Raw genomic sequence first — 12,774 nt, forward strand, 5'->3', positions numbered from 1 at the left:
AAGGAGGTAGAGGATAATAAACTTTTCCAATCTATAATATTTAAGTCAAAGGGAGTCTTGGGATTATAACTAATATCATTTTCAACTTTGACTTTTGAAGATTGCAATTGTAAAATATATCTTAAATTTTTATTTTGAAAATTCTCGTATATTAAATTGGAATTTTCAGTAGAGGTTTGATCTTTGCAAGTTAAATGGAAAAGATTCAAAGTTTCATTTAGAAATCTTAGATACCATCTTATTTTAATATTAGTGCTATTATTTATTTCAAATTCACTCATACTTGAGTAAGTACTTAAATAGTACTGATGAACTTTAAATATTGTTTCTAGACAAAACTGTATAATTTCATAGCATATATGAATAGAATTAGACATATACTTTCTTATTTCAATACACCAGACTGCTATTTGTATCCAAAAAATTGTAGGATGTAGAATTAATGGTAGATTTTTGTTTTGATACCACAATCCATCAATTTGAGTAAAGAGAAATTTGAGTTCTTCTATATTAGAAATGATAATACAAACTAGTTCCTCATTAAATGAATTATGGTAAATTAATTGGTATATTTGATACCCTATGCAAAGAAAATGTATAGGAACATTAATTGAATTTGATTTTGAATTTTTTAAAAGAGTAACTGCTACTTCTAAAGGTGGTTGTGATTTTCTCACCTCTTGACGAGTCCATAATAGAGCACTAAGTATCCATGCATCATCACAGCATATATTAATAGATAAAGTTCGTCGTATCCATTCATAGCTATTCATTATATTTGTTGAGTGTAAATCTCTAAGATAGAACAGAGCAACACAATATGTGGGTCTAAAATTATTTATATCCAAAATATGAGATAAGATGCAGAATTTTAAGCCTATACTTATTGATTCATCAGGTAAATTAGGTTTCTTAAAATTAAATTTTATCCTTTCATCTATTATTGGCTCTTCAAATAATAAAAAACCAGTTGCAAAACATATACTAGACCAGATCCATGCTTCTTTATCAAAAATACTGTTCAATTGAAATATTTTACAAACACTTTTTATTAATATATTGTAAGATGTATTATTTAACTGGTAAGATATTTTAAAAACTTGCAAATTGATAAGTTCTTTAGCAGGGAAATTGATAATATTTTCAAATATCTCCGAGTAGTACTTTGTCCACCAATTGTATATAGATTCCCAAGCTACTATAGGTCTAGATAAATTGTATACAAGATTTTTAACTTTAAAAAGAGCAATTGCTATAGATTCTTCATTACTTGACAACCCAGTAAAATAAGTTTCAGAATCTAAGTTAGCTATTAGAGGTAATAATGGATGTGTAATATTAGATAATTCTTTAATAATCTTCTTACGAGCTTGAAAACATTTAAAAGTTATACTAGATGGTATATCTATAAGCTCTTCAAGTAGGGAATCAATCAAAATTTTGTTTTTTTGCAAAGTAAGTAAGTCAATTCGGAAAGTAATGCTATCTTTTAGCATTGGACAATCAAGAAGCTCATGAGTCAACTTAAGTGGTAGGTATCTAACACATTTATAGTTTGTATCATATTGAGAGAATATAATCATAACTAGTCTAGTTGTATAAATTAAAGTTTGTTTGGTTAATGTATACTTATTTCTGACCTCTTCAGATATAATAACTGTTCCTTTCTTATCAAGAGTAGTACAAGATTCAACTAAATCCATATATATATGTTGTAATTTTTTAAATAAAGTATTTATAAGAGGTATTATTGACTTTTGAAGAATCTCAGATTCATAACTTAGTGATTTATCATGTCCTACCTTGCCGATAGAGCCTGAATTGTCTAACCATTGAAAAAAAGCATCCCTAACTTTTATAAAGTCATCTTTCAACATCTGTTATAGTTTCCTTAAAATATATAATTTGAATAGCTTCAAATAATTAGCTTTTCAAGTTTGAACAAAAAGTTAAGTTATCTACTACAGGAGGTAATTCCTTAATTTTACTTAGACTAATAAATATTATTATAAATAAAATGACTTACTTATGTAAAAAAAAGATGAAAAAATAATTCTTTATTAAAAGTAGAGGTACTATTCTAAACAAGGGTTTCTTTATCTTACATGCCAAGCTCAGTATTATATGAGACAGTTATACTTACACCGGTAACAGGTCTGAAGTGAGACATGAGACGGAAAACAACTGTGCATGCAAATTCACTTTAAAGATTTTATTCTAAACACTTAATATCCTTAAAATATTAAATTATAAATATTTCATCTTCTAAAGTTTACACAGAAATTATATAATATCTAGTTTCAATTATTTATAAGACAACACTCTATACTTAGATTTAGGAGATTTGGCAAATTTTATATTTTCCATTTCCTTCAAATCCAGAGATAGTTCCTGTATTAAAAATTCAATGTAGTCTCTTCGAAGTTCCATATAAAGGCAATTACAGCAATTTCTTAGATCTTTTCTTCTACAATAATAACAGTAATTAAATTCATGTCTTAACTTCATAATTGTAGCTTTATACTTGGAGATTATACTTTTAGTTTGACCAATTATCATTTTAATCTCCTGTTTATCACGACTTATTAAAGATCTGGGATTTATAAAAATTAGGTCATTTTCTATTGGGTAATTACAGCTTTTTTTTTTTCTATTACCTTTTATTAATATTATTTCATCTTCAATTTCCAGTATCTTTGAATAAAACCTATTCAGTTTACTATTGTAATAAGAAGGGGGGGGATCATAATGCCTATAAGGCCTATTTCTCATGTATGTTAAACGTTTGAATAAAAAAAAATACTTTGTATATAACATACACAATTTATTATTAAGAAAATTTAATGAATTTCTTTTAGGATGCGAATATACCAAATGAATGAAATTTACACAGTTCGATGTATTTAATATTATTTCACTCTTCTGCTCATTGCTATATGATTTTATAACCCACATAAATAAAATGAGATAGTGCCTCCAATACATTGTAGTTAAATTGTATCTTGTTACTTTTATTGGATAATAATTAATAGAAAATAAGACAAAATAATGACAAAATTTAAAGAACTCGTCGTATATTTAAAATTCACAACAGACTTATAGTTGACTGCAAAATAAATTTTATTAAACAAACAATAATACTTACAAATAAAATAAATACTAATAGGTCCATTATGAAAAGCAAAAATTCATGTATATTAGATGGTTTTCTTAATAGAATTGAATTCCAAGAAATAAAATTTTGACTAGTCGATGGAGGCAATCTATGGGTTGGAATATTACTTTTTGGTGGGTGATTATCTCTTAAAATTTCCTCTTCACTTTTTTTTTCTATTTGATTATTAGCAGAACATTCTAAGTCATTTTCTTCACTAAGACTTTTTGTATCTCTTGTAAAGTTTATAGTTTCATCTTCAGTTACATTAACATTTTTAATTGAATTCATAAAGTGATCAATCAGTGGATTTGATAAGGAGCTAGATATATTAGTATCTACTGTACATAATCGTTCAGATATTTCTTTATTTGTCTCCTTACAAGTATTGCAATACCATTTCGCGCTATCTTTAGCCAATTTCGTCCTTATTTCTGAACTCCAATCTAATGAATGAACTGCACCTTCACCTGGAGTCGGAAAAAAAGCATGTAGTGCATCTAACATTGTTCTAATTCCCCATGCTGGTTGCCACAACTCTGGATGATAATTACTAGCACTTAAGCATATCTTCTTACCTATTTCAAAGCGTCCATTCTGTGTTAATAACATAATAGAAGGTGGGCTAAAGGGATAAGATTGGGGCAAAATAATGCGTCCATGATACATACCACCCTCAAAATCACTAGATGTTGGACCTTTAATAGTAAAATGCCATTCATAAGGTTCATCCATACATATTGGATATGCGCACCAGTAAGGACTAGGATCTTTCTGAATTTCCCTATATTCACGCAATATACGACTAATATTCTGTGCAGCACCAATATTAGGTGTAGTATTGCTTGATCCACGCGTTACTACTTGATGCATCTTTTTTTCTCAGAAGCAAACTTATTTTAAAATTTATTAAGTTGTAACTAGTAGATATACCAGAGTAAAATAGCCGCTAATATAAACTATGGTACTGCTTATGCTATTACTTTAATTCCTATAAACTTCACTCTAAAAATAAATATAACGGTAAACTAATAGATCTGTAGTATATTAAATTTTTTTTTAAAGCAAATCCAATTTATACAAAAGATAATGTAGCAATTTTTTAGGATGAAAACTAACTCTAATAATATACTAAGGAGATATTATTATACACATCTTATTAATATTTTAAGATTAATTGAGAGATGGAAAAAAGTACGTAAAGATTTATCAAATAATGTACAGAATTACTCAAAAGTCAAGGTTAATAAGTTATATATTACTCAGAAAAACTTCCTTATGAACTCTATACTCCTAGTAAACCCAGTATATTTTGATCAGGCAAAAAGGAATATTAAAAGTGCTGAAATCAATCAAATTATGCAAAATATAATGGAAAATATAAATGAATTGCAGAAAATTGCAGAAGACTTAATTTCAATTCAAAATTATATAAGTGATATAAATTTGAGTGAATTTTCTAATAATTTAGATTGGTTCTCTCCTATAATTGGATCTGAATCTAAAATATCCCTAGATAATTTACAAATCTTTCTTGATGAGTGGTATGAATCAATAATATGCGACTTTAAAATACAAAGAGGAATTTTAGAATTTATCCCAATATTAAGTAGTCAAAATATTGAACAAATTCAAGGATGTCTAAATTACTTCCAGTTATCCCCATTTGGCGATATTTTCGAATCAAAACAAAGCTTTAATTTAGTAAGAGATTCTATCAGATCTTTTATAACTAATCACACTTAAATGAAATCTATAATAATATTTTGACTAATAGTCTTTTTTTTTAGTTATTTGACTTATATTGAAGCTCTCTTCTTTCGTTTAACTATTTCTGGTAATAAAGAATTCCTTCTCCTACAAAATTCATGATATTTATAAAACATTAATAATTTAGATATTTAAATGAACTTACCTTCGAAATTCAAATCCATCCCCAAAACATTCTGCTAATAAAGCAATTAATATCATCAATCCGATTATTATTGGTAATGTTATATATAATACTTTCGGCTCAAAATAGGCTGTAACATTATTATCAGTATTTCCAACCTTAATCTCTTTATTAGATGCAATATCTTCAATTAAACTAGTACTACTGGCTTTAAATCCCATACAACTCTTTAATGTCAGTAGTAATACAAATAAAGTTGATACACATGCTTGCATAATCTCACAATGATTAGATTTACTTTGCATATTTCTACAGTATAAAACTGCAATATATAATTAAAGGAAAATATCTCTTTCTAAAAATAATCTTAAGTTATGTAATTTTAGAATTACATCTGTCTTATTTCTGCATTAAGAAAAGATGTGTGCAGTCCCAAGTCTCAACACAGGTATCAAACTTATTAGATATCTGCAGCATAGCGCCAATAACTTAATCTATTGGCAAATTTCTATTATAGAAGTATCTAAGTGCAACATTATTATACATAATTTCACATATTGAACAATGCTGAAGACAAAGTGATTCCACTTTAGAATTAGTATAAATTATTGGTTGCATATAAGGTGTTATTTCAGATATATGCCAAAACTTTTTAAGTTGAAATAGTTTTGCAAGACGTTTCCTTGGATGATTAGGTAGTGTATAGTGAGGGCAATAAATAATAGAATCATTAATATCATTATAATAAGCATTTCCAGCTAGAATATCAAATCTAATACCTGGATTTGATGGATGATATTCTAAATTAGGGAATCCATAAAATAGATTGGTAGTATCTGGCTTTGATATACTTGAATCTCCCACAGCTTTTGTATCTAAAGTTAAATTATGAAATTCTAATTCATTAATTTCCATAGGTATATAGGATATAATCATATCTTCAAATTGTTTAATATACTCATCAATTTTAAGTATTTTATTAGCTTTAAGGATATGGAGTGCTAAAGTCCGTTGTATTTGCTTTGAAGAAAAATTAACTCTTAAATCTTTAATACCTGATAAATCCATAAAATCTGTGAGAGGTTGTTTAAGTATAGTACTTTCATTTAATATTTTAATATTTAAGAAATTGGCACATATATTGTCATCTTCAGGAATTAATAGAAAATGTTTTAAAACCATTAAGATTGATAGAGGATATTGTAATATTTTCCTTATATACCAATATAATCTATTATTTTCATTTTCTTCATCTGTTCTATAATTCTTAAGTTCAAGATTTTCTTGAATATTAAGTTGTTCAGTAAGTAAAATTCCACATTCATGTAATGTTAAATTAGAAAATTTTACTTTCTTTGCTGCACCATATATTAGAATAGAATCAGCAAAAAACATAAGTATAGAATCATCTATAGGATACCAAAGCCCTTTTGAGTCGCAAAACACCATAGTGTCATACTTAAGCAAATAATTAATTAATTCTTTGATACTCGATTGTGTTCTAAGAAATATTTCATTAAGTGTTTTAGGATTAGGATAAGAGTTTTCTTTATTTGTATATTCTCTAAATATTTCATCTATTTTGTTTAATAAAGGAGGTGATTTTATTAGTCCTATAACACTTTGGGTTTGTCCAATAATGTTTATATCTTCAGTGTCATTTAGATTTTCACTATTTGTATTATCCAAAGTATCATGAGTAAGTTGAAGAGCTATATAACTTAGATTACTGCATTTATCTCTTCTCATAATGAATGTTTCATCTTCTGTACAAAGTACAGTTGGAGAACCTTTTCCAGCTCTACCTTTTAACCAAAGTATATTACCAGTTTCTACAAAATCCTCACATTCCTTTTCTAATTGAATTAAAAACCAACCATCTTTTAGTTGGGAAGAGTATTGTGGATGATATTGTATCGACATTTATATATATAAGATCATTTAATTTGACCCACATATATATCAATGGTCCGCCTAAATTTAAGCTTATTAAGGTGTTAAATATCACTTTTACCTATATATATATGTTAAAGTTTAAATTATACAATATTAGGGATATCAAGTATCAAAATTTGAGATACATTTTAAATGAGTTATTAAATATTATATAAGAATTAGTCCCATCTCCTAATATTTCTATTAAAGCAATATTGAATGTACTAAAGAATATTTAATAATATATATAATGTTAAATATACTATAAACTGGCTTAGTGCACAAACTAAGAGGAGAATTCCACTTTAATATATATTTAGAAGTAATATTGATTATCAGTCCGAAACCTTTATCTCCAAAGTGCAATGTGGCGCTGGCGCCTCATTTGAATAAGAGGGTACCGGGATCTGCTTATTTTATTATTCCCAATAGAAGAAATAATCAAGAGTTGACGATGGATAAACCTAAATATTCATTAGTTCTGTCTGATGAAGAATTTTGTGATAATTCTGGTGATTTGAATTCTGAAACTGACCTGATAAACTCTTCATGTGATAACTTAGCTGCTGATGATACATTATATACAAATGAAAGTGGAAGATTACGATTTAGAGCTAAAATTGCTTTACCACAGAAATATCATGGTGATAAAACAAGTTCTAGTGAATTTTACAAAGCAAAGGATTTGAAAAAAATCGATGAAATATATGATCACTATGATAATCATTTAATCAATACAGAAGATAATACTAGCAAAATAGATGGCTCTCAAAATTTCAAATTAAGTGATGAGATATGTAGAAAATTTGAAGCTTTAAGTAAGGAAGCTAGTGAATTCTCACTTGTTGATAGGGATAATGTTAAAGAAAAGCTACAAAGTACAATAGAGAAAGGTAAACATGTGAAAAATCAGCAATTCATTTGGACACAACTTTTAGGTTTACGTATATTTATGCAGAATATTCTTAATGCAACTAATCAACTTCCTCCATTTCCAATACTATCATATATTAATGGAGATCAAGATCTATTAACTGAAACATATAGAGACTTGGTAAATCTACTAGTAGATATACATAAGTTGCAGGAATCAATGTGTAATTCAAATAGTACAATATCAGATTTTTTATTATGTGGAACTCTAAATGAAAATGAATTATGGTTAGATGATGATATATTATCAAATAAATCTGGTGAGGAACCAGAATCAAATATTAATAAGAATAAGAGAAAAAGATATAATGATGAATTTTGGAGGAAGTATGATGTACTTCCTAGAAAAACTTTAAAGTGGTGTTTAGATATTGCTGATGAATGGAAAAAAAATACTCAAATAGAGGTAAGTGTATAAATAGTGATTAAAATTCTTTTATTAATTTAAGAGAACTTTACAAATAGCATAATTTTATTAAACCAAAAACTTCGATTATATTTCAACTAGTAATACTAATTGTGATATAATATGTTTCAATTATAATTTTTTTTTGAAATAGTTGATGTATATTTGGTAATAAAGAAATGATTTTTGTGGTACTCACGATTTTATAACAGATAAGTAAAGTCAGCTAATTGGTTTAATATGTAACTTATTGGTGTTACGCTTGTCTGACATTTATTCTTATTTTGGTAATAGGGTATTATATTATTTATTTTTACTTTTATTTCATTTAATATTTAACTTTTGTCCTCATTTTATTTAGGTTCAAAGAAATTTTAGAGCTCTTGATCAGCCTATATATGTCCAGTTACGTTACAACTTAACTGATAAAAATCGTCTTATTCAGAAATGTCATCCAAATCCATCTACAGCAAATTTTATAGGATCTGACATCATAAGAAATGGGAATTTCAGTAATATTTTAGAAAGTTTAGTACAAGATATATTTGATGATACAGACTTCTTTGTAACACTATTAAAGGATGTTGTTTCTAACAATACAGATATGAATATAAAAAATTCACTAAGTACATCTTCAATTTATAATAGAGGGACAAGGAAAGTGAATGATGTTGATAGGAGAGCATCAAAAGGACGTAAAATTCGTTATGTACCTATTAAAAAGCTAGAGAATTTTATGACAGCTATACCTATAAATCCTAATATTAGCTATTTACCAGGTGCAAATGATGAAGAATTTGTGGATTGTCTAATGAGTGGACTTTTAGTTTCTTAGATTACATTGCAGGTTTTATAGTATATTAAGTCATTGATAGCCTTGAATATTACCTCATATTTTTTAAATAGATCTAAATATTAAGTAATATTAAGCGCTTATATTTGGAGGGGAGTTACACCTTAGTTGCAACCTCATTTTCTGCAGATAATATTTATAATTGTTGAACTTTAAAACCAAATAATTAGAGAAGTTTATTAAATTTTGACTTAATTATAATATAAATATATATTAGTGTCTTTGTATAATAAGGGGAATAAGGTAGAATAGATCGTATAAGATTACCTTTATATTGTAAATGGTTTATTCACCAATTATGTCTCCTACTAGAGGAGTACCAAATTCTCATGGACATCATATGAAAGAGGATAAATTATCTAAATATAGAAATGGGGCAGAAAGAGATTTGGATATAACTAAATATCGACCTGAAGAAGCAGTATATTACAATCCACCAATTGAAGCCATTAAATATGGTCAAGGAGAAACAGGAATGCGATATATATTTGGAGATCTTGAACTAGATAACTATGAAGAGCAGAAGATCACTGAAATGTTGGCATACTTGAAAAGTCGACATGTATCTCTGAGGAACACTGCATTTAATGATAAACATCTGTTACTACGCTATCTACAAGGTAATGAATATGACTTTGTTAAAGCATGGGATGATATCAAACGCCATGTACGTTGGAGACAACACTTTCGTACTATTGAGGATTGTCATAAATTACAAAAACTTCTAGAAACTGGTTATTGTTATATTCATGGCCGTGATAGATTCATGCGCCCTATAATTATATTTAGAGCTAAAGCATTTTTAGATGGTCAAGAACCTGATGATATTCTACATATGGTTTATCATTGGTTTGAATTTATAATTATGAAAATGTTAGTGTGGAATAAGATAGAACAATGGCGAGTTATAATGGATTTGGAAGATGTCTCCTTTTATAATGCTCCTATTTCACTATTAAAAGATATCGCAATTAATTTACAAAGAAATTACCGTGGATATTTAGCTCAAATGACATTTATAAATGCTCCAATTGTATTTTGGGGATTATGGCAAGCAATTAGCCTTGTATTACCTCAATCTACAAGAGAAAAGATTAGTCTCTTCACATCTGAATACAAGAATGACCTTCTAAAATATATCCATCCAAATCAACTTGAGAAGAAATATGGAGGGAATGCACCTAATGTTACTTTATTTTCGGAACCAGTATTACCACCAGCTCCTTTTAACTAATATTGTTTGTAGTTAAACCTAAATTAAATATTAAGTTTGATCCTTGATATCTAATATCTAACAAAATACAATGATATAATATATTTCTATTTAAAATAAGATTACCCACTGCAATATAAGTAGAATAAATAATACCATTGCAATTAAGCAAAGAGTAGTGGTACTAGCCATCTCAGTTAATCTATTAAGTACTCTCTGTGTTATTTTAATACGTCTACCAGTGGAGCCCATACTATTATTCATATCACCAAGCATATCTAGATGTAGCCTAGCCTCGGATTGAATACCATATCCTATATTCTTTAATTGACTGACCGTAGATTCCAATATATTTAGTGAGGATGTATGTAAATCTGGATAGTTAGGATTTATACCATTATTATTACTATTGGTCCAATCTGTATCTAGATTATCTTCATCATCATATTTGTGATCTATTTCCTCGGATAAGATATTAGAGATATCATTCTTATTATTATTAACAAGGTTTTTATAATATTCCTTACCACTCATAACCTACCTTGAAGTTTTTCTAAATAAAGTGGTTCAGTTAAAGAAAATTCCCTCTAAGGCGCTAGCGCTCGATTACTGTTCTAAAGATTGCCTACTGGTTGCAATAATAGGCGGCAATAGTAAGTATCTATGCACAGCCTAAAAGTGTGGTAAAAATTCTGAAATTAAACATTAATAGAACTAATTGTAGGTATATATACAATAAAGTCAAGATATATAATGACATCTGACGTGTTCACAATAATATATGTTAAATATTACTTGGAACTTAAGTAGTACATAGATTGTGATATACGCTAATGTTACTAAGAAGAAAAGTTTAAATAAAATGATACAATTAGTAATACAAGGTCTTTGCATTGATTTCTATTGAGAGTACACTATGGTGTGAAATTTTCTAGTTTAGATACTTTCAATACATCTCTCTAACTTTGATATTCTAGATGCAAGAATACAATTTCCAATATTCCCTATTTATTATTGCTTGAAATAAAGCTAATTAATTTTAGTAAATACTAACTTATCAATTTACTGCTGCCTACAAGCAACTCTCTCTGCACCACTATGATGACCTTCATCTTCATCTTCTTGATAAGCTTCTTTCTGCATCCTATCTTTTACTTCTGAGGGCTTTGTGTTTGTAGTATAGTGAATCTCAATATTTGGATCATTTTCTGAAACATTTAAAGGTTGAGGAGCTGGTAAAATTGATTTTAATGTATCTTGTGCTTTTTTATTCAAGCTATCTGGAAATGTGATGTTAATAACCAAAAACAAGTGACCCTTTACAAATGGATTCTTATATGTAGGCATACCTTCTCCATTTATACATTTAATATCACCAGGTTTAGCAATATCTCCAGGATTAGATTTTACTAATAATTTTCTACCATCTAAGTGTGTAACTGTAAAAGTATAACCCGTTAATGCCTCTACTAAAGTTATATTCTTCTCCATAAATAGATCACCTCCTCTTCTCTTAAAAGTTGAATGCTCTTGTTCATCTAAGACAAACACCACATCTCCTGGTACCTCACCTTGTTTCTCATCTGCCTCTCCATGAAAAGTAACCTTATGATGATTTGGTATACCCTTGTCTATATTTACTTCCAAAACTTTTCGCTCTTTTACAGAACCACTACCATTGCACTTTTTACACTGTTTAGAAGTTGGGATAATTTTACCAGTTCCTTTACAAGTAGTACATGGTGATTGAGTTTGTTGGACCATTGGTCCAATCTGCCTAATTTGAACTCTAATACCTTGTCCTTGGCATAATTCACAATATTGAATTGCATCCTTTGGACCCCCTACACCTTCACATTCATCACAAATTGTATCTTTATTAATAGCCATCTTTCTTACTGAGCCATTATATATTTGCTCTAGTGTAACTTTCAGGTGAGTCACAATATCTTCACCACGTCTTTTGCCTCCACGACCTCCACCAGATCTACGTCCACCCCCAAAAATGACATCAAACAAATCCACAGGATCTGAACCTCCTCCTCCTCCTTCTAAACCCTCTTCACCATATTCATCATATACTTTTCTTTTCTCAGGATCACTTAATATTTCATATGCTCGACTTATTTCCTTAAATTTCTCTTGATCACCTCCTTTATCTGGATGATGTTTTATTGCTAAACGACGATATGCCTTCTTAATTTCACTTAAAGTTGCATCTTGATTTATTTCAAGTGTTTCATACAACTTTTTATTATCCACATCCCGAGACGTACGACCCATTCTACCATCAAATCCTCCACCCATATCGAAAGGCATAGATGAGAAAAACATTCTTACATATATTGAAAATCCTAAAAAGTCCTTATATTTCCAAGATATAACC

The 12,774-nt window shown here is 28.4% G+C and overlaps 10 protein-coding genes across 10 annotated transcripts; 3 read left to right on the forward strand and 7 right to left on the reverse strand.

Moving 5' to 3' along the window:
* Positions 1–45: 45 nt before the first annotated feature.
* Positions 46–1,877, reverse strand: cand_004330 (uncharacterized protein; the record flags this gene model as incomplete). Its single annotated transcript, XM_067210676.1, has 2 exons — positions 46–56; positions 284–1,877. 2 exons carry the CDS (start codon positions 1,875–1,877, stop codon positions 46–48), a joined length of 1,605 nt encoding a protein of 534 aa, XP_067067342.1.
* Positions 1,878–2,304: 427 nt separating this feature from the next.
* Positions 2,305–2,955, reverse strand: cand_004340 (uncharacterized protein; the record flags this gene model as incomplete). The annotated part of the gene is made up of 1 exon (XM_067210677.1): positions 2,305–2,955. The coding sequence occupies one exon, from the start codon at positions 2,953–2,955 to the stop codon at positions 2,305–2,307; it is 651 nt and encodes a 216-aa protein (XP_067067343.1).
* A 130-nt stretch (positions 2,956–3,085) lies between these two features.
* Positions 3,086–4,027, reverse strand: cand_004350 (ubiquitin-conjugating enzyme family protein; the record flags this gene model as incomplete). Its single annotated transcript, XM_067210678.1, has 1 exon — positions 3,086–4,027. One exon carries the CDS (start codon positions 4,025–4,027, stop codon positions 3,086–3,088), a length of 942 nt encoding a protein of 313 aa, XP_067067344.1.
* A 234-nt stretch (positions 4,028–4,261) lies between these two features.
* Positions 4,262–4,900, forward strand: cand_004360 (uncharacterized protein; the record flags this gene model as incomplete). Its single annotated transcript, XM_067210679.1, has 1 exon — positions 4,262–4,900. One exon carries the CDS (start codon positions 4,262–4,264, stop codon positions 4,898–4,900), a length of 639 nt encoding a protein of 212 aa, XP_067067345.1.
* A 53-nt stretch (positions 4,901–4,953) lies between these two features.
* Positions 4,954–5,353, reverse strand: cand_004370 (uncharacterized protein; the record flags this gene model as incomplete). The annotated part of the gene is made up of 2 exons (XM_067210680.1): positions 4,954–5,011; positions 5,070–5,353. 2 exons carry the CDS (start codon positions 5,351–5,353, stop codon positions 4,954–4,956), a joined length of 342 nt encoding a protein of 113 aa, XP_067067346.1.
* Positions 5,354–5,537: 184 nt separating this feature from the next.
* Positions 5,538–6,971, reverse strand: cand_004380 (uncharacterized protein; the record flags this gene model as incomplete). The annotated part of the gene is made up of 1 exon (XM_067210681.1): positions 5,538–6,971. The coding sequence occupies one exon, from the start codon at positions 6,969–6,971 to the stop codon at positions 5,538–5,540; it is 1,434 nt and encodes a 477-aa protein (XP_067067347.1).
* Positions 6,972–7,437: 466 nt separating this feature from the next.
* Positions 7,438–9,157, forward strand: cand_004390 (uncharacterized protein; the record flags this gene model as incomplete). Its single annotated transcript, XM_067210682.1, has 2 exons — positions 7,438–8,322; positions 8,684–9,157. The coding sequence occupies 2 exons, from the start codon at positions 7,438–7,440 to the stop codon at positions 9,155–9,157; spliced, it is 1,359 nt and encodes a 452-aa protein (XP_067067348.1).
* Positions 9,158–9,455: 298 nt separating this feature from the next.
* On the forward strand, positions 9,456–10,409 carry cand_004400 (CRAL TRIO domain-containing protein; the record flags this gene model as incomplete). The annotated part of the gene is made up of 1 exon (XM_067210683.1): positions 9,456–10,409. One exon carries the CDS (start codon positions 9,456–9,458, stop codon positions 10,407–10,409), a length of 954 nt encoding a protein of 317 aa, XP_067067349.1.
* A 90-nt stretch (positions 10,410–10,499) lies between these two features.
* On the reverse strand, positions 10,500–10,922 carry cand_004410 (uncharacterized protein; the record flags this gene model as incomplete). Its single annotated transcript, XM_067210684.1, has 1 exon — positions 10,500–10,922. The coding sequence occupies one exon, from the start codon at positions 10,920–10,922 to the stop codon at positions 10,500–10,502; it is 423 nt and encodes a 140-aa protein (XP_067067350.1).
* Positions 10,923–11,450: 528 nt separating this feature from the next.
* Positions 11,451–12,722, reverse strand: cand_004420 (uncharacterized protein; the record flags this gene model as incomplete). The annotated part of the gene is made up of 1 exon (XM_067210685.1): positions 11,451–12,722. The coding sequence occupies one exon, from the start codon at positions 12,720–12,722 to the stop codon at positions 11,451–11,453; it is 1,272 nt and encodes a 423-aa protein (XP_067067351.1).
* Positions 12,723–12,774: the final 52 nt, after the last annotated feature.

This window comes from Cryptosporidium andersoni (genome assembly GCF_001865355.1).
Source record: "Cryptosporidium andersoni isolate 30847 chromosome Unknown contig_43, whole genome shotgun sequence".
NCBI lineage: Eukaryota > Apicomplexa > Conoidasida > Eucoccidiorida > Cryptosporidiidae > Cryptosporidium > Cryptosporidium andersoni.